The sequence below is a fragment of the Podarcis cretensis genome, assembly GCF_951804945.1.
Source record: "Podarcis cretensis genome assembly, chromosome: 9".
NCBI classification, from domain to species: Eukaryota; Metazoa; Chordata; class Lepidosauria; order Squamata; family Lacertidae; genus Podarcis; species Podarcis cretensis.
The window spans coordinates 40,975,178-40,995,927 of NC_137178.1; the positions used below are offsets into that span (position 1 = coordinate 40,975,178).

The window sequence follows — 20,750 nt, forward strand, 5'->3', positions numbered from 1 at the left end:
ATGTAATAAGTGTTGGAAATGTAAAGAAAAAGAAGGAACATTTTATCATATGTGGTGGGATTGTAAGAAGGTGAAGGGCTTCTGGGAAATGATATACAATGAGATGAAAAAGATGTTGAAATATACGTTTGTTAAGAAACCAGAGGCTTTTCTTTTAGGTATACTAGGAAATGAAATAAATAGAAAGGATTGTAAACTTTTTCAATATGCAGTAACAGCAGTGAGAATACTACTGGCCCAAAAATGGAAACAGGAGCAATTGCCGACGCTCGAAGAATGGAGAATGAAATTGATGGATTATGCAGAACTGGACAAACTAACAGGAAAGATCAGATATATATGAGATCAAAAGTTCATCAAAGACTGGGGGAAATTTACAGATTATCTGAAATGTGTATGTGATGAGCAAATAACGCTAGTGGGATTTCAAGAGGCTCTGTGAATGTTATAGGACTATTGTATTGATGAAAACTAAGAGGTGAAGGTTTACAAAATGCAATATAAAATTAGGAAATGCATTTTTAAAAATTTGAATAATGGATGATTGTCAGAGAGGTTGAAGGAAGTCAAAAAGGGAAAATATGTGACAAATTTAGATTGGATATTATAAATGTATGTTGGAAAATTTAATTAAAAAAATACTTGTTTAACCTGTGTGACAAGGGTGTACCAGTATTCTCTGTAGCTGGATATATGAAGTAAGTGATCAAACGTACATGGTCCAGTTACAGGAAAAAAGAGCAGGAAAAATTAGAAGACTTCAAGAAAATGGAAAGACCGTCCCTAATTCAGCAGTCTAACATGCACATAGAGATAAATGAAGTTGGCAGTGTTGGACCAGACTGAGGTCTCAGTGTATTTCCCATGGATTTTAAAGTTTAAAGCAGCCTACCGAGTTGGGGGGTGGTAGTCTGATTTGGGAGGAAGTGTTTAACTGCACATCCTCCACTGCTCCACAGTGGTGGAAATGGGTTAAGCACTTCCCCCTCTCGAATGTCTCTTGCAATCGCCTTTGCTAAGACTTAGAAAAATGTGTGTGCTGAGGTGGAGGAAGAAATGAGAGAATCACCTTTCACTTGTTTTGCTGCCTGCTGGCCACAAGGAACAGTCAGCAGGTAGCTAGCTGCCGGAGAAACTCTGAAAATGTGGAGGTGGGGGGGGAATGTGGGAATCCTCCCATTGCTGCTGCATTTGTTTTGCTGCCTGCTGGTATATGAAGAAGGCAGCTGCTTGAGAGGGGTCTCAGCTGAATATGGGGGTGGGTGGAGGATAGGGCAATCCTTTCTTGTTTTCTGCTGCATGCCCTACAGCAAGGATTGTTCTGAAGTTGTTGGGCAGAGGGGAGCCCAGGGCAGAGGCATCATAATGACAACCTTGTTCCTGGCTGACATCAAGCAGACACCTCTCTTGTACACTTTCTACAGTGCCTGCTTAAAGCATATTTGTTTAGGCAAGTCTATCCAGACATATAGAAGTTGAAAAATTTTAATCTTTTACTGTTTATTTTAATTCTTTTTAAATGTTTTGAATTGTTTTTAGCTGTTTTAATCGATAATTTTAATATTTCTTGTAAACTGCTTAGAATCAAATGGTATAGAAATTTTGTTAAACAAACAGCAATTAGATACATAAAATCGGTTTCAAATCCAATAATATTATATTGTTAATCTTAATTATTCTATAAACTAAAGAAATTAAGGTAGCTTGAATACAGACAGTACAAACTGGATACATACATAAAAAGGCAAGACAGAGTGGTGATCATTACATAGTAGAATGGTCACTTTCCCATTGCCTCTCCCCCCGCCCCCCGCCCCAATCTGTTAATTGGCTAGCATCCTCTTTCACAGCATTTCTTTGGAAATCTTCATCATGGCAAAACTGTGTTTTCTTTTGCTTCAGTGGAGGCCAATTTAAAAATGAGAGTGCATTGTTTTTGAGAAGTTTTTCATACTGCAGTTTAAAAGTAACATTTGAAATCAAATAATGGTGTACAGTCAAACCTTGGTTCCTAAACAGCTCTATTTTGGAATGTTTTGGCTCCCGAATGCCAAAAACACGGAAATGTTCCGGTTTTCAAATGTTTTTCAGAAGCCGAATATCCGACACGGCTTCCGCTTGAGCGCAGGAAGCTCCTGCAGCCAAACAGAATGCCTCAGTTGTCGAACATTTCGGAAGCCGAACGGGCTTCCAGAACAGATTACGTTCAACAACAGAGGTTTGGCTGTATTTAACAGATAGCTAAAGGGATGGATAGGAGTAATAAAAAAGGTAGGAGCGTGATATAAAAACCACACAATTATTTCACAAGTCTCAATTTATGAGTGGTGTACAAGAGATTACATGTTAGGAAAAAAATGGGAAGTGGAAAGGGACACAATAAAAGGGAAAGATTAAATGATGCTTAAAGTCTTAGGCGGGGGGGGCAATATATAACATGGTAGTTGTTAAAATTAAAGTAGTCATACAATCCCAGCCTTTAGGATATCAGAACCATTGCAGTAGCTGATACTGTTCCTCAAATGGTCTAATATTTCCCTGCAGTTTAAGTCTAATGCCTTTGTGTGCCCTGAGGCTTCTTATATGCATAGTCACATGGTACATCTGCTCCTCCTGTAGTTGATAAAATCAAGGCTTCCTTTGTAAACACATGACAGCCACTCTTCCCATGGAGGGATTTTAAACAGACTCTATCTTAGGAATAAAGGGCTTTATATACCTAAACATTTGTTTGGTAACTAAAATCAACAACTGAGGAGCTAGACAATTGTGAAAGAGAGAGAAAATGTCAAAAAAGGCAAAAGATTTATACAATCTAAAGAGAAACCAGAGTATAAAAGAAAAATGTCATGGCAAAAACAAACACAAAAACCCAACAACCACAGGGTGCAAACAGCAATTCTTCTCTAGCTAAGAAATGATAAATGATTTAAATTACTGGTTTTCTATCTTATTTCACTGCATTTTTCATGAAAGAAGTGTAACAATTCATAAAATAAATGGTACTCCTATGTGATTATTATTATTTTTTTGAAAGACCACTCAAAAAACTAAGACTAGGGGGCAATCATTTCAGAAGGAGTGTAGATGGGTCAGAAATCAAGTTTCGAAATTTTACCTGGGCCGATTACATACAGACCCAAAGATTCTCAAATTTTGGATGAGACTGAGCATGCTCAGGAAGCATCCATCACCAGTCAGATGCATGGAGATTCTAGTGTCCAAGGTCTTCCTTGGCCAAAAGACAATTAAAAGCTGCCACTGTGATCTGAAGGGCTTGTAAAGGACACTTCTGAGCATACTTATGAACACGCAAGCCTTAAGAAAGAAGTGTACAAGACCTCTGCTGCTGCCAGCTACTCATTGCCTGCTTTTCACAATAAAAAAATTGATTAGGAAAAGAGTGTTGGCGGCTGAGTTCCCCTAGGCTTAAACTTCCAAAGCTCTCTCAGGCTGCCCTCATAAGTACACTTACTTATCCAGAAGTAGATCCCACTAAACACAGTGGCACTTACTTTGCATAAAATGCAAAGAGGAAAGTACCCTGAGCTCAGAAATGACACGGAGCTAATTACAAGGTGAGCTGGGAGCAGGGGGAGAGAAACAGAAAATAGAACTAGCACAAAGAAACTGCAGGCAAGTCAAGATTTCTGGGTTCTTGCAATCAATGTATGTATAAGGTAAGTAGCTACAACAGAAACAGTACCCATAGAAAGAAACAATGTAAAAAACTATTATGCTTCACAAACTGATAGCTCAGTTAGTTAGAGCGTGGTGCTGACAACGCCCAAGTTGCAGGTTCAATCCCCATAAGGGACAGCTGCATATTCCTGCATTGCAGGGGGCTAGACTAGATGATCCTTCCAAATATGATTCTATGAAAACTACTGTCGTGCTTCTATGAGAATATGAGGATTTTAAGGAAATATACAATATTACTATTACAGTTTATTACCCATTAAAATTGTTTAAAACAGTTTATATTACAGGAATAAGGTGGGTCCTAAAATATTCACATATACTGTATTATATTGTACTTAAAAAATGGAAACCATCAAACAAAACCGGGGGGGGGGGGGATTCTGCCACGAAAAGCTATGCAAAATGCAGTGGATTTAATAAGCATGAGGGGATGCCAGTCATGCCGGGAAAGAACTCTTAGTGATTCTTCCCAACTCCTTTCCAGTCATATAGCATGTGATCAGAAAGCCTGTTCCTTGCTTAAGAGTCCCTTGTGCACAGAACCACATTAGCATTTTATGTTTGGCACTTCTGCACAAACAAATGTTTGCTCAGACATCAATAGCCATGCCAAGCCACAAGCAGCACATAGCCTCTGGAGCTTTTCTTGGATTGAGAAGGACAAGCCTGTAGATTTCTTGTCTGGATAAAATGGTGTACAAAGCCATGCAGAAGAAAAACCAGTTGTATAACCCTGCGGTTTATTCTCAAGTCTCCAGTCAGCTTTGTGGGGGAATCAAGAAATCAGCTGCTGCTCCCGTCGTGTATTAAGAGTGGTCCAATGGTGTAACTAACCAGGCAAATCAAACTAGCAGGAATGAACAATCATATCCCCCCTCTCTCACCACCTGCCGCACATCTGGCTATTTCGTCTCACAGGGATGGTAGCCACTTCCCCAGTATCCCTAATTTTATTTATCAAGGTGGTGCACAGCAAAATCACAGAAGTATCATAAAACTTTAAAATCTAAAACTTTTTAAAATACAGAACAAATGGCCAACAATGAATTCTTAATTGTATAGTCTACCCAAACCAATGTAATGTTACCTCTTGCACTGAAAAGGATATTTCAACCTTTTCCTCTGATTAGCAACACACACCTTAATTGTATGATATAAAATAGAAACATATCTCCCACCCCCTGGCAACCTGGTCTCTTTCCTGCAGCCATAACAATGCCAATTGAAAGGTTATTTTAGCCAACACTCTGTTAGAGAATTTAAGGCAAGTGTTTACACTCTAATACTTTATTTAGAAAACTAGTATGAATGTTTTTAGGTCACATTACATTCATTAAAGTAACCTTCAATAATTAATAAAAACTACAGGAAAGAGAGGGTGTAACAAGCTCTCTCTAAGACATCAGGCCTAGCATGATAGTAGGTGGTGATATTTTTCATTTCTTTGTAGTTATCTGCCTACCTACTCTCAAAAAGGAAAAAAAAGCATCCTTGGCAGTGGTGTTTGTAAAAAGAGAGAGATCATTAAGAATCCAACAAACCTGTTGGACAAAAGAGCCTTTTGAGTTTTTTAGACTCATATAATTCAGGCACAGGCAAACTCGGCCCTCCAGATGTTTTGGGACTACAACTCCCATCATCCCTAGCTAACAGGACCAGTGGTCAGGGATGATGGGAATTATAGTCTCAAAACATCTGGAAGGCCGAGTTTGCCTATGCCTGATATAATTGTAAAGTACATCAAAGATCATCTAGTCCAAGCCCTTGCCAATACAGGGATTCTACTATCATAACATCACTGATAGGTGGTTGTCTAGTCTCTCCTTAAAAAACCATCTATATGCCAACTGATAATGATGCCTTGGGAGGACCACTCTGTTCAAACACTGTAAAAAGTGTTTTTGCATACTCACTTTTCACACCTAAAGAAACATTTTGCTAAAGGGACAACAATACAGCAAACTGGTTTTCTTTTTAGCCTGTCTTTATATCACGGGGCTGATTTCTACAGCATCTCACAACAGTTTAAATTTAAAAATTTAATTAAATGTTTAAAAAATGAACAAATTTTAATTAGTAAAACCAGCAATCAATTTAAAAACACAATCATTGTAGCTACACAAGAACATTCCTGATTGGTTGAGGCTTGAAGAAGTGGGAACAAGTAATGGCAGAAAGCCTGAGAAGTAAAATACAGTGGTGCCCCGCAAGACAAATGCCTCGCAAGACGGAAAACCCGCTAGACGAAAGAGTTTTCTGTTTTGGAGGTGCTTCGCAAAACGAATTTCCTATGGGCTTGCTTCGCAAGATGGTTTTTTTCCTTCCCCCCCTTTTTCTAAGCCGATAAGCTGCTTATCCGATAAGCCGATAAGCCACTAAAAGCCGCTAAACCGCTAATAGCGCTAATCCGCTAAGCCATCAATGGGCTTGCTTCGCAAGACGAAAAAACCGCTAGACAAAGAGACTCGCGGAACGGATTCTTTTCGTCTTGCGAGGCACCACTGTACTGCATCCTATAATGATGCCTCCTCAACAGATGGGCCATTACCGTATTTTTCGCCCCATAAGACGCACCTAGTTTTTTGGGGGGGAAATAAAGGGAAAAAAATTCATTTCCCCCCCAGGTGCGCTGCGCTAAGCCCGAAGCTTAGGGCGTGCTGAGCTCAGCGCGCCCCAAGCTTCTGGGTGCTGGCAAGGTCTCCGCTAGCCGTGGGAGAGCTGCGCGGCTCTCCCAGGGCTAGCGGAGCGCTGCCCTAATCCCAAAGCTTGGGGCGAGCGGAGCTCAGCGCGCCCCAAGCTTCTGGGTGCTGGCAAGGTCTCCGCTAGCCCTGGGAGAGCCGCGCAGCTCTCCCACTGCTAGCGGAGCGCTGCACTAATCCCAAAGCTTGGGGCGCGCGGAGCTCAGTGCGCCCCAAGCTTCTGGGTGCCGGCAAGGTCTCCACTAGCCGTGGGAGAGCTGCGCGGCTCTCCCAGGGCTAGCGGAGCGCTGTGCTAATCCCAAAGCTTGGGGCGCGTGGAGCTCAGCACGCCCCAAGCTTCTGGGTGCTGGCAAGGTCTCCGCTAGCCCTGGGAGAGCCGCACGGCTCTCCCAGGGCTAGCGGAGCGATGCGCTAATCCCAAAGCTTGGGGCGAGCGGAGCTCAGCGCGCCCCAAGCTTCTGGGTGCCGGCAAGGTCTCCGCTAGCCTTGGGAGAGCTGGGTCTCCCACGGATAGTGGATAGCTTCCTGAAGCCTGCATTCGCCCCATAGGACGCACACACATTTCCCCTTCATTTTTGGAGGGGAAAAAGTGCGTCTTATAGGGCGAAAAATACGGTATGTCATAGGAAGCAGGACTGAATATGCAGCAACATGATGTAAAAGCAGGAGTGGCTCATTCAGTTGGTCGGCGGCCACAGCAATAACCTCTTGGTGGTGGTACTGCTGCTGCTGCTTCCTGGAAAAGGGAAGGGTGAAGTGGTGGTGATGTCAGGGCTGTGCACATGCACCAGCAGAACCAAATCTGGTTTCTGGCAATCCCAACTTCCTTTTCACAGTAAGTGATGACCCTTGCTGGGAGGCTACTGCTGCAGCTCCGACTAACCAAACAAGCCTCAAGGAAACCATATATTTACCATACCAGGTTTGTTGCCACCCTCTCTTTCAACTCCTGGTGACAAGTGGGAAACTTTTTTTAAAAGTGTCACAGCCCTGTAGGCTGTAGGAAGAATAGAATCATGAACCCCAATGCTGAATTTAGTAAACCTTTGTCATTTGCAAAATACGCAGGAACCCAGGTCATGGCTATGTTTGTTTAGAAAGTTCCAGTGAGTTAAATATGATATAGCTGATGTCTTGCTAGCGTAGGTAGGGTGCCAGGCAACCAAACAACAACAAACCTCAAAGGGTGAAGGGTTGGATTGGGCAAAACTTATTACACATATTTTTAAAAAACTATCTGCCCTGGAGTATAAATAACATACACTTTAAAAACAGTGATCATTAAGCCATGCCAAGAGATGTGGGTGTGGGGACTAAATTAGTTCTCAGTGTGATGCAGAATGCTGCTGAAATTTCCTTTTATCAATCTTGTTTTTTAATCAAGAGCAATGCAAGAACTAGCTAAAGGTTTGGCAGTAGCTGCCTAAAGCCTTGCTGATGTTCTGATGTCCTTGGAGCATTATTGGCAATCAGTAATGCGATAGCATATATGCACAGTTGACTTATTAACTTAGCATATTTGTATGTGAAAATCTTACAGCTATTATTCTTCATGGCAATAACCCATAGATCTTTTAAGAGGTGATTTAAGCAATCAACTTAGGAAAGAAACAGGCACCACTGTTTGTGACAATTATTCCTTGGATGAAATCTTAAAACTGCATTTTTTAAAAAAAGATAGCTGTACACTTAGCCTTTCCTTTTCAATTTTACTTAGCAATTCCTGAATAAAGCTCTGAAAAAAGCCTTCTTATATAAACTATTTTGACTACTGATTACTTCAAGGGTATATTCCTTATTGCCTGTGATGAACAGCATTATTAATGTAGAAACAAATTCAGTGTGTTCCACTTTTAGTAGAAGAGTAATACCTTCAAAAAAAGGATTTTAATTAAAACCAATGTCATTTATTTTTAATCAACCTATTAAAGAAAATATGTAACAAATTATAGACAAAATTGTTTTACAGTAAAAGTATTTGTTAAGTGTAAGCATCCCATGTACCATAGATTACAAACACCAAGATGCTCTGGCTAAGAGAGAAGTATAATTCGAAATCACCAATTCAATATAAAAATATAGTAGTACAGCTAGAGCTAAAAGTGAAGAAAAACTACTAGAAACACTAATTTCATCCATTCCAGTAACTACAATTAGTGTTTGCTATTGCACCTTTTGTAGGTGCTAAAAGAACCCAGGGAAAGGAGTATCACTAAACCATCAGTAGGTTGTGTGTTCTCAATGAAAAGCACTTGAGTTAAGAACTTGCTTCCAATTGACTTAATCTTATTTGTTGACCTGGGTTGTGAGTTGCAAAAGCGTTCACCTGGTCTTTTTATTGTTTGTTTTGACTGATGATGAGAATAAGGAAGTGTAAATATTTTATTTTCAGTCCCAGGTGGACTTACTATAATATTATTTTGGGACGGTCTCATAATATGGAAGATGTTTTCCAAGCATGGGAGTCGCCTATTAACACAACAGTGTACTTATACTTTGTACTGTAAACTAGCCCTAGTCATCAAAATGCCAGATACAGGACAGGAAGGGAGTGTTGATAGCTACCTTCCAGGATCCATCTTCAGACATGACTGAATGCACTAGTTACCAACTACAGATATATTTATAATGCTGCTCACGCTTCTCACAAATTATCAAATTAACCTCAATGGAACCTAGATACAAATGAATTCTGGACTACATGCATACTTATCCTATAAAACTGAATATAATTTGATTGAAGAAGTTATATGGGTGTTTATTCCCTTCATAAAATGTAGTAGAAATAAAATGAAAAGCTAAATACCTATCACGTTTTTTAAAAACCTTAAGAGTGAAATCGTCAATGGATATAAATCAGCTCTTGAAAGCTCTGGAAAAAAAACCCCTTACATATAAGAAACAACTGTCACAAACAGCAGGGGACATATCCTAGTCACTGAAACAAAGTCACTGGTCTCACAAGCATACATTAATCTGAAAATTACATTATTAAGTCATGGCAGTTTATCAACTTGCAGTCCTCTTCAACACCAATTAACAGTGTTACACTGACAACAATGAAACTATAATTAGCAAGGAAATGCTTAAAGGTGGCAGATGATGCATTACATAGGCAAACAGTACCAGGAGCCCAGTATTAAGTGGTAATCCTCACCTCTTTGGGGAGCAAGGAAATGAAGTCTCGTTGAAATTGGGGCTCGATCACTTGCATCATATGCTTCACTTGTGTTGGTTCACAACTATCAATCAATTCATCTAAGGCAAGTAACTTCTCTGGTCCACTCCAGCTCTGTGAAGTACAAATATATGTTTAGTTTCCACTGTATTGTTTTCATATATTAATGCATTTCAAAAATGTAATATTTGAAAATTGCTATGGAATATGCTGGGATGAAAAATTATTGCAATACCACCCAGAATGGTGAAGGGAGTATTCAAATGTGAAACAGGTGTTCAACCATACAAATGTTCCTTAGAAAAATAATAAACTTTAAATTAAAAAGGAGAGGGTAAAAAAAAATAATCCAAAACTTAATAGTAGTAACTTCATTTCAAGTTCATTTGGTTTTGTTTATTGCAAAAAAAAAAAATAATGTTTTTATAGCCATGTGTGCATCTGCCACTGTGCAATCTTCCTGATTTCTGGCTCGAAACCAGTGTTTTGTAAACATAATTTTACATTAGGAAGAAAAGAGGGAATTTTGTCTGGTAATTTTCTTACTTCATTTTCCTACTAACGGGCATCATAAAATTTGATGGTTTTAATAAGGCACTCATCTGCAAACACAGCAGATTAGCAAAACCATTTGCGGAAGAATTAATAACTGAAGATATAGCACGTCTTCTCTCAAACTCATCTGGGCTCAAAGTTTTGATTTGCTACACAAATGCCATTTATGAAAACCATTTTGGGAGAAACAGTATAACCTATTCTAGAAGAAAATTCAGGACCACTAAAAGAAGTTAGAAAAGATCGACGAGTTTTGAAGCAAATGACTGTGCTTTTGACAGCATGGAAAGCAAAATGTAATGGCATACATATTCTGTCTAGTGTTATTATATTATTAGCGCCAAACAGGGTAAAGATATTTCAATTCATTTATTTCAATAGGTTCCTTTAAGTATGACTAGATTTGGCTATTGCCCATAAATTGTGTAATTCTCTTGCTTATACCGTTAAAATCAAATACCTTATCTTGAAAACTAGTAAATAAAACTCCACGCACATTAAGATATGTTAATACAGAATTATCCTAAACATTAATTTCCACGTGCTACATATAATTCCAGTTTCTAATTATTCTGCAAATTATGGCTATAAACCTAAACCACTGTCTAGATTAGCAAACTTCTACTGTACAGTGATACCTCGGGTTAAGTACTTAATTCGTTCCGGAGGTCCGTTCTTAACCTGAAACTGTTCTTAATCTGAAGCACCACTTTAGCTAATGGAGCCTCCCGCTGCTGCCACGCTGCCGGAGCACGATTTCTGTTCTCATCCTGAAGCAAAGTTCTTAACCCGAGGTACTATTTCTGGGTTAGCGGAGTCTGTAACCTGAAACGTATGTAACCCGAGGTACCACTGTACTTTCATAGGAATGCCTTTCAAAGGCCAAGATTGGTTCCACCAGTGCATCCACTCAAAAGTGATATCGCCATCGCCTTTCACTTCTAGTAAGTAGCAGTGACACCAGTGCCAGGAGGCTGTTAATGCACCTCACTGGCTGAGCCACTATATTACTTCATATTAATGCATTTATACAATCAAAACTGGCACACAAGACAAAATAGTACCTGAACAATTAACAAAGCTTTCAAACTCCCAAGCAGAATGTACAAGAATGGTATAAATGAAATTTTTACATCTGTTTTATGATGAAATGTATATATTCCTGACCCAATAGTTGTCATAATTTGTTATACATTGTCATTTTTATGTCACACTGATTATGACTGTAATTAATGAGGGATCGGATAAATATGCTGGAAATGGACACAAACGAATCAGAATTAAACAGAAGCACAAAAACTGAATGGCATTACATGAAAATACTTGTGAATTTACCTTTACCTGCTTCATATTACTTTTCAAAGAAAGGTTAAATTTACAGAACCAGCATGTCAAAACTGAGGGGGTGGATCTGAATCTAGAAACAATCTATAATAGCTGTTAATAATATCTCTTTAATACTACAGAAACTGAGGCAAAATCTGAAAGTATAACAACTATCCTAGGGGTACAATCCTATCTTTTCCACAATATAATGCTAAACAGAAAAAAACTATGGAGAAAAATTATATCCCCATAACCTCGGACCATTTATTCAGCTTTCCAAACTAACTAAAAGGAATTAAGTATAATATAGTCTCATATTATCAGTTAGAAAGATTTACTCCTGGGACATCACTCACGTTGTCTTTCATTTTAAGGAATAAACTGATAATTAATTAAAAAAGCTAAAGAGAAAATGTGTTTCATGCCAAATACAGTTATTTCTGTTCTGGTAAGCAATCTTAGGATAAATATTACTTTAGTTCAAGTGAAAAACAACATATTTGTATACAGTGATGTAGCATCTATGTGCTCCTCTGAGTGACATCATATCTCCAAAATTGCTTAGGCTACATCAGACACAGCTGTCACTAAGTGTATAGCCTTTAAAACCAGTAATACTATTTGAAGTAAGAGAAAGTGCAACTGTATAGCTGGTGGGGAAAAAAGGTTAATATTGGTATTTAACTGAGAAGCACTTTTAACCAACCCCATCCTTGCATATAGTTCTAATATTCAACACCCATTCAAGGCCTGAATTTCTTTTCATACTGCACCACTCACAAAATATGTATGTGTACCACTGATAATATTGTTTCGATGCACAGAGAAGCATCAGTCTGAAGCTAAGTATTTCAGAGTTCATGGTCACACCAAGTATTATTTCTTTCTAAGTACTCTGAAGCACCTAACTCCTCACTACTTTTATTTCCCTTCCATTCTGATGTATGGAAGAATATCCTAAAGAACAATAATTTTGTATACTGCAAAAACCAGGTAATCAATCATTAGGATAAGCTTTCAGGAGACCTCCAGAGACTTTTATGATTCATTGTGATAAGTCATTATGTGGAATAGGGACTGATGGGAAGGAGTCAAACTCCTTATACAACTACTTCGAGAATTTGGGGGTTTACAGTACTTGTATTTCATAGAATCATAGAAACAGAGTTGGAAAAGACCCTAAGGGTCATCTAGTCCAACCCCTTGCAATGAAGGATCTTTCCTGGGGGGCAATGACTGATTTGTAAAAGCAAACATAAAAAATCATTTAGGATAGGGGAAAATTATAAACCTACTCTAAGTGGTGAGGTGTGTGCTTACAAATCTTTAATCTCTGTACTTAACCATGTATAAGATACAAATATGCTTGGCACAATAAAGATTGGGTGCCTTGGTATTTTAAAAAATGTGTAAGGCTTCATTTGTAGTTAGAAGCATAAGGTACATAAAATGTGAACTGACTGGGATGAAGATCTGCCTTGCAAATAAAACTGATACTGAAACATTAAATAGGGAGAATTATGAGGCTCGAATTGATAGATGCTAAAACTAACTTTAATAAAACTGATGTAAAATACAATCCAAGCATACAGTTTACCATTGGTAAGAAGTGCTTGTACTGTTAATAATAATAATAATAATAATTTAAGGCTAAAGCTTTTTTCTTTTCCCTGACCTTCCACTGACTGTGGTCCACTTACTGTGTGTACAGAACAACTCCTTCCTGTTCTAACCTCCAGATGCTCCCAAATTGCTTGATGGTTTTTCCCAACCCGCGAAGCATATTTGGAAGGCATATAGGATACGACCTTAAGTCCATCAAACTCTATCCCAATTTATTTCAAAACATTTTTAAAGGGCTAATGTGCAAATTCAGGTTAAGAATTAAAAAGCACATTGGCATACTTAACCAAGTTCAGTTCTACCAATATTATCTGCACTGTTCAGAGTTTAATCAGAGGTTGTGCGCAAGCATTCTAAAATTTAATCTGTGCTATTGCAATTTTAAATTGTCTCTTCAGGGATATAATTAAGAAGAGCATTTTGAAGAAATAAAGTGCATATTTTATATGCATTCTTAGGAAGAAGCAGTGTTTCGTGAAACCACTGGAACACTAGGAGAAACAGTGTATGAACAGAACACTGACGCTTCCTACACAAGATCCACAACAAACGGATCCTTAAGTGGGAGCAGAGGAACTGCGTCACATCCAGAGATTTGCATACTGAACTCAAGAATAATTCAAACTCAAGACACAGGAAGTGATAAATATGCAAAAAGGAAATGGAATTCTGTGACTCAAAAACACTAAACAAATTAAAATACAGGACCAATTATGAAACTCTGCCCCATTTTTTCTCCCATCCCACTTGTGCCAAATTTCCCCTCCATTTTATTAGTCATGAGGAGTGGCAGGAAGCTACACTTGGCAGTAATGCTCTGTCCTCAACCACTAGAATTTACACTCAGCTATTTATTTGGCACCTGAGATTTCATCACATATTACCCACAATGTTTCAAGCAAATATTGACCTTCTGAAATACCCAAAACTCAGCAACCTGAATTTCCAAATGCCAGATTTTCCACTCTTTCTGCACACCTGCCGAATCATGGAAAGTCCTAACAATATTCAATCTTTTTTGTTCTTTAATGTTTATGTCAGAGTTCACTGTCTGTATCTGTGCCTTCTCAGGGTTTGTGTGGATATCAAGCAACATTTACTACTGCTTATTCTATCCACAGGATAGACCCATGATAGTCTAACCATGCTTATGATCACAGTCATTGCTTTCCAAAGATTCATGCTATGTATTAACTGGTGGTAATATTTTATATTGCACGCTTAATGAATAGATCTTGTAGAATAGATCAATGGGATCCCCCCCCCCCAGAACATCAGACTGTGGGCATTCATCCCAACAATCCCTTCAATAATCAAGCCAGGTCTTACTGAAGGTGAAACCCATCCACCTGGCATCTCTAGAACTGGTACACTTTGAACTCACTCGCCCCCATGTTAAAGTTGATAGTAAAACTAAACAGCATTGATCTATTGTTAGAAATGATCAGTAGTGGGCTCTGCTACCTACAGAAATAGGGAGACAAATTCATTGTAGCACTATGACGACTGTTCCTTCAGCAAAAGCATTTCAGCTTGCACGCTCCTCCCAAGTGTGCTGTTCTGGACCCTTCCCTACACAGCCGATCTAGACAGGGGTGGGAGTGTGTGGCGGGGAGGAAAGGGGAATGGGGAAAGCCCCATTTTGCTAGAGGAAGTCCTTGTGGAGGCTTCCACTAGATGGACTTGTTTACTGAATCTGGTCTCTGAGCTTTAGAAAATGTAACTTAATTAATGGTATTGAAGTCGGGATTTATGCTTTCACTCCACTTCCAACCACAACCAATTTAACATCAAATTTGTCTTAATAAGAAATCTATATCTGAATAATGAGACTCTTAATCTCAGGGTTGTGGGTTTGAGCCACATGTTGGACAAGAGAGTCCTGCATTGTAGGGGGTTAGACTAGATGACCCTCATGGTCGCTTCCAACTCTACAATATTATAATTCTATGCCAAAACAGCTGAAACCAATGGAATGGTAGATCAGCTTAATTGAAGTTAACTGAAATTCAAATCAGCCTGCTTAAAACAATTGTGAGGATAAAACATTTCTCTGAACTTAAGATGAAAGGCTGGGTTCAAAGGTTTAAAAAAGAACATGAATCTAATGAATCTTGAAATGTTCAATACCCTAGTCTAGAAGATGCATTCCTACAATGTAGAGTTGGATCCACTAGCATAAAGCTTCTTCTGCTCTTAGAAGAGCTGTTTCCAGCTTCGTTGTAGAGTCCTGCTTGTCCCAGTTCAGGAAGTGTGCAAATTCTTGGGTGGGACTTTGAACAAACTCATCCCCAAGACCATTCTTAATGGCCAACTAACCTTACTAGGTAGCCTGTAATTTCATTATTCACACTGTAAACATAAGCCCTGATATACTCTGACCCTGCACTGTGTGAAGTATTCCACTTCCTCTGCATTAGTGCCATCCCATGAACTCTTGCACATGTTGTCTTTCTGCTCATGGGTCTTTGAATCTGGCCCATGTCTATTTGTAAAACCCGTATCTTGGCATTGGGTTGCAGCCACTGCTGTGTGAGCGTGATTTCATTAACACGAGACCGTCTTTTCCATTCTTCTTCCTCAGTGAAACCCCACTCTTCCTTTCCACTGAAAGATCTATGTTATGGGCTGGAGAACTTTCAAGTTGCATATGGCATGGGAGCTGGGGTGGGAGGGAGAAATAGCCCTAAGATCAGGCAGAAGCAACCTGAGGAAGTGGCAAGCTGCAAACACAACGGACATCGGCTCAATTTTGGTCAATTGCCCCTCCCAGTTCAGCTCCCAGTGCCATGTTCCAGGTCTTTCCTGGTTGTCTCCTGGCCCTCAGAAGAGGCTGTAGTGGAAAGAGAGGATGAAAATGCACTCTCATGCAAGCAGATAGTTATAGCCAGGCTCACAAAGTGTTGGATACAAGCCATTGTGCTGAATATTTGTTTGCTCAACCTATCATGTCACTCCTTCAAATAAAGGATAAAGTTTATTTGATTACATAAATGTATAATTGGGAAAAACAAATGGCTTTCAAATGTTTGTTTTTCAGTAGCAAGCACTGATTTGATGCATCCTGACAATAATTTGCTAACTAAACAATATTGACTATGGAGGGCTTTATTAAACAACACATTTTACCCAAAAGATTGCTAGAAAGTTTACTGCTGGAGATATAGTATTCACATTAAATCTAAGAAATTGATTGCTGATCATAATGGCAGTAATTTCTAGTGCTGGCTCATTTCTCTTTTTTATAATGTTTCAGAAGTAGTTTTCAGTTTATAGATCTCTATAAACATGCTATATTTCTGGTTATGTTATTTAATTTAGCTTTTCAGATATATATTAAGTTTGTTTATACTGTGGTGCAGAACTGGAAAGCTGTAGACAGCGGGTTAAGTTACTACAGTTACATAGCATTAATTTCTACCGGTGAATACCATTTTATTTTACAGTTTTTAACTCAGTACGCATTTTAGAGTTACGGTATGAAGGGCTCTTTTCTGTTTCTCATTAAAAACTTTACTATCTTTTAAAGAGATGAAAAAACAATGGGAAAATTCCATTCTCATCCATAATTAAGAGCACTAAAACATAAAACAGTCTACTCAATATTTTGCTTTTCATTTTTAAAAATTAGAATAAATCCCAAGAAAGTCTACCTTTACACACCTCATGTTTAAAAATTATTAGTTCTTTAAAACATCAAGATATAAAACATGTTGCATTAGAAAAGTACTGTTTGTTATTAAAAAGACTCAGGAAGTGTAGTGATTCGGTACTGTAACCATTCTAACAGAATTCTTTCTCAGTTCACAACAAGCTCTTCAAAATAAGTCAAACTTGAAATGTTTTTCACCTGAAACATTTTCAGCCATTCTTGAAGTCCTGTTGGCGGCTGGATGGATGTAATTCGGCGCCGTTGCTGTCCTTGACCATTGGCTGCTCTCAGATCTCCAAAAGTAGTAGGTGTTGCTGAGCAAGGCACAAGCCCAGTAGTGCTGGAGCAGGGGGGAAAAGGCCAATGCAGTTCTCAGAAACATTTAATTATACTATTAGCACACTGGTCACTAGTTATTGAGGCAGATCTCATTACTATATGAACGGGTCTTTCCAAATCTCATGTGTTTTACTATTTCAGGCTGATTTGGGGCAATTGCCTAAATATTGGAATCAAACAAGAGGTGAAGTAAGAAAACCTGGAGGTTTTCTTCACTAGGACTGGTGTTTTGCTGAGACAGAGCACCAAATGGCAACCTCCCACCCCCAAGTAAAAGTGCATAGTACCCAAGGCTTGTGAAGTTATTTTGGAACCAGGCAGAAAACCTTACAAGTGCTGTTCCTTCTCCATAGCACAAAAATAATAAATTAAATAGCTATTTGCTGCCCTTTCAATTCATCCAAGATTAGCTGTCTGAAGTAACCACCCCACTCTGCCTAATGGCAGGGCCCAGACCCAAACCTCACAATGGGAGGCGCTAATCTAAGGCCTATAACCTGGGATCCACTATGGGTGTATCAAAGTGTTTGCAGTCACCCAATAGTACATTTGATATTTTCTTTGAAGTTCAGACCACTGTATCATAGGTCAAACTATTTTGAACCCTCTTGATTCCCATGTTTAAAAGTAAAGCATAGTGAGCTGCATTGAAGAAATGCAAGCCTATAGATATCTTGGCACACTGAACTAGTTGGGACAGTTTTTTGGATCACGACCTCAGGGTCACCCCCTCTAATATTAAACTTAGGTGGTGAATGTCAACTAAAACTAAGCCAAAAAAGAGGCTGAGAAACAGGAGGAAGTTATCAGCATTCTCAGGTGAAAGTCGAAGTTTGAGATACAACCCCCTCTCTTTGAAAATTGTAAGATGGTAATCCTTCTCCAATGGTCTGAGCATGCTCAGAAGTGGTGGAATGGCGAGTGTCCGTGAAAAGGAAAAATGCACCACTCAGAGGAAAATTAGTGGAATGTCCTACTTTACAAGTTACATATTATAGTATGTTGGGGGGGAGGCATAGCTGGCAGGCAGGAACTTGAGTAGAAGGTGGAGATTGACCAACCTTTGGTTGCAAGTTCCACTTATGAATAATGAAGTGTGAAATTGGTCACCTGGCTCTCCAAAACTGTGTCTGAGTTAGCTACGTCTGGCATGAATTATGGGCCCCATTGAGCACCCTTGCAGGACACAATGTTGGGAGAGGAACAACATAACTACCGTATTTTTCGCTCTATAAAATGCACCAGACCACAAGACACACCTAGTTTTTGGAGGAGGAAAACAAGAAAAAAAATATTCTGAATCTCAGAAGTCAGAACACTGCACAGTGAAAGCAGCAATCCCTCTTGCTGTTCTGGCTTCTGGGATAGCTGAGCAGCCTGCATTCGCTCCATAAGACGCACACACATTTCCCCTTACTTTTTAGGAGGGAAAAGGTGAGTCTTATAGAGCAAAAAATACGGTAACTTTGTTTTGCTGCTTGCAACCTCTAACCCTGCATGGGGCCACCTACTGGCTCTGGTGCATATGCAACTAACACCACACTGTTGAAGCTCCTGTTCAACTTTCCTCTCTGAGGATGTAAGCAGAGTCAAGAATGAGGAGATGAAACAGCATCCTCCTCTTCGCTTTTACGACCCGTCTCACTTGGTTGTGAAGACTGTGTCCAACAAAAGCACCTTGCCAAGGGCCTCCCAAAACCTCAAGCTGGAATTGCAACCACCCCAAATCTGTTAGCAGTAAGTCTAAAGGATTTCTGGTTTGGGTATTCCAAAGTTTTATTTATTTTTGTAATATTTCTAGTTTTATCTATATAAATGTTGAATGCTTTCCCACTAGTAGCCTTTGGTTACAAGATCTGGGACTTTCATTTACAACATGTTGTAGATATTTGAATATTTTGAAGAGGGTAACTCTAGTCAGTTGAGACACATTTGCTTTTTATACATATTTCACTGGAGACCGAGGATTATTGTATGTTTCTAATTTGTAAGAAGCATGTGCTTCAATATAATTATATGTCAAACACTGGCACTTTGCTTCCCTGGGTTTGCCAAAACAGCAAATACTACATGACTGCAAATTTGAATAAATTTGGCGTGTGCCTAACAAAACACTGATTGAAGTACCATGGATGTGGGATTTTCTAGGTTCAGCATATCCAGTTTGAAGGATTTCAGAAATAAGTGCTAAGAAAGCCAGCATCTAAGGCCTTGAAGTGTCATTGCTAGTCAGAGAAGTAGACAAATAGGTCTAGGTGGAGATATAATCTGGAACTCAGTATAAAGTATAATTCAAAGACATTATTTTAGCATTTTATTTTACAGCCTTTTTTGCAAGCAAAATAAGACTTATAAAACTAATTAGTTTAGAAGAATTTTCTGAAAACAGGGATGACACATTTACACAATTGAAAACATAACCATTTCATCAATGAGGGGCACACTTGTTATCTGATGAGCACAGATTAAATAAACTGGTTTATTTTAGGTAAAGAACTATCCTTGAAGGCATTTATGAGTTCACAAATGTAAGATACTTATATAAAATGAACTCCAAAGATGTTCCCTTCTAATTCAAATCTAAATAAGTATGAGCAAGTTAATAGTGATATTGTCTTCGAAAACATTGTATTTTATGAGTAGCTATGTTGGCTTTTTCAGGATATTTTTTTAAAAAAACCACATGAATTAGGAAAGGTTTTATTAGCTAGAAATGCACTAACAAGAATTCTGTATGCAAACTTCTACAATTAATCAAATATCTGCATAGCATTTTCCGTTTTTCTTTTTACACAATTCAACAATGGTAGACCTATAAATTTGAGGGGGAAATATATAAATGAATATATTTTAATTCATAATGAAGAATTTAAAAGGAAGATTAAAACTGAACAGCAGATAAATTGCCTATGGAAAGCAATCTGTTAAAACCAGAAAGTTTCACAATGCTGCAGATTTGAACAAGCTCAAATGCAAGAGGTAGTTGTTATGGCAACTACCAAGTAGTGAAGTCGAGTTGTATGTATCCCTGGTACTGAAATTCCGAACCAAAGGAAATTAAAGAGCTGTTAAATTGACGTGCCTGCCTATGATAAATGTACATCTCTTTAATTTATAAACTGAACTCCATGTTGTGGAGAGGTTATTATTCAATGTGACTCAGGAATTATCATGTTGCTGTATGCAAGAATGTTGTGATTAACACCAATGACTTTGTTGTCTCTATAGTCCAACTTGATGCATGTCCCAATCTGCAAGTTTCCCTTCACTGGGTAGATGTGAGGAAAGAAAAATATTAGAGTCCTTTGAAGCCAAGTAAAAGGATTCATCCTAAATTTGTAAATAAAAGGGATTGTTTACCTTTTTATAAATTTATAACTTCAGCAATTTCGAGCAAGTGAGGTACTTATGAATGTAGATAATTCACTCAGATTTGTTTTGTGGTATGACCATGCAAGAGGTGGCTGGGCAGGAAGTACAGGCTGCAGTCGTGTATCTTAAACAGATGACCTGTCATTGCATTAAATTACCTTGTGTATTCTGAGACTTTGCAGGGTTTCTTTCCCAGTGAGAAAGAACGGACCTCGGAGCCATGGTCCAACTTTCTCTTCATCTGCAAAATGGGACAAGGAACAAAAAAAAAAAATGGTGTTAGTTTGGCAGCATAAGCGAGGCC

At 38.7% G+C, this 20,750-nt stretch overlaps 1 protein-coding gene across 5 annotated transcripts in view; it reads right to left on the reverse strand.

Moving 5' to 3' along the window:
* The window catches only part of FBXW7 (F-box and WD repeat domain containing 7), a 122,715-nt gene that overhangs the window by 15,360 nt on the left and 86,605 nt on the right, over nt 1-20,750 (reverse strand). For all 5 annotated transcript variants that reach the window (XM_079990445.1, XM_079990446.1, XM_079990448.1 and 2 more), the window contains 3 exons: nt 20,605-20,687; nt 16,934-17,075; nt 9,559-9,693 (listed from right to left, as the gene is read on the reverse strand). In XM_079990445.1, the coding sequence (XP_079846571.1) occupies nt 9,559-9,693; nt 16,934-17,075; nt 20,605-20,687 (360 nt within the window). The remainder of the gene's footprint in view (nt 1-9,558; nt 9,694-16,933; nt 17,076-20,604; nt 20,688-20,750) is intronic.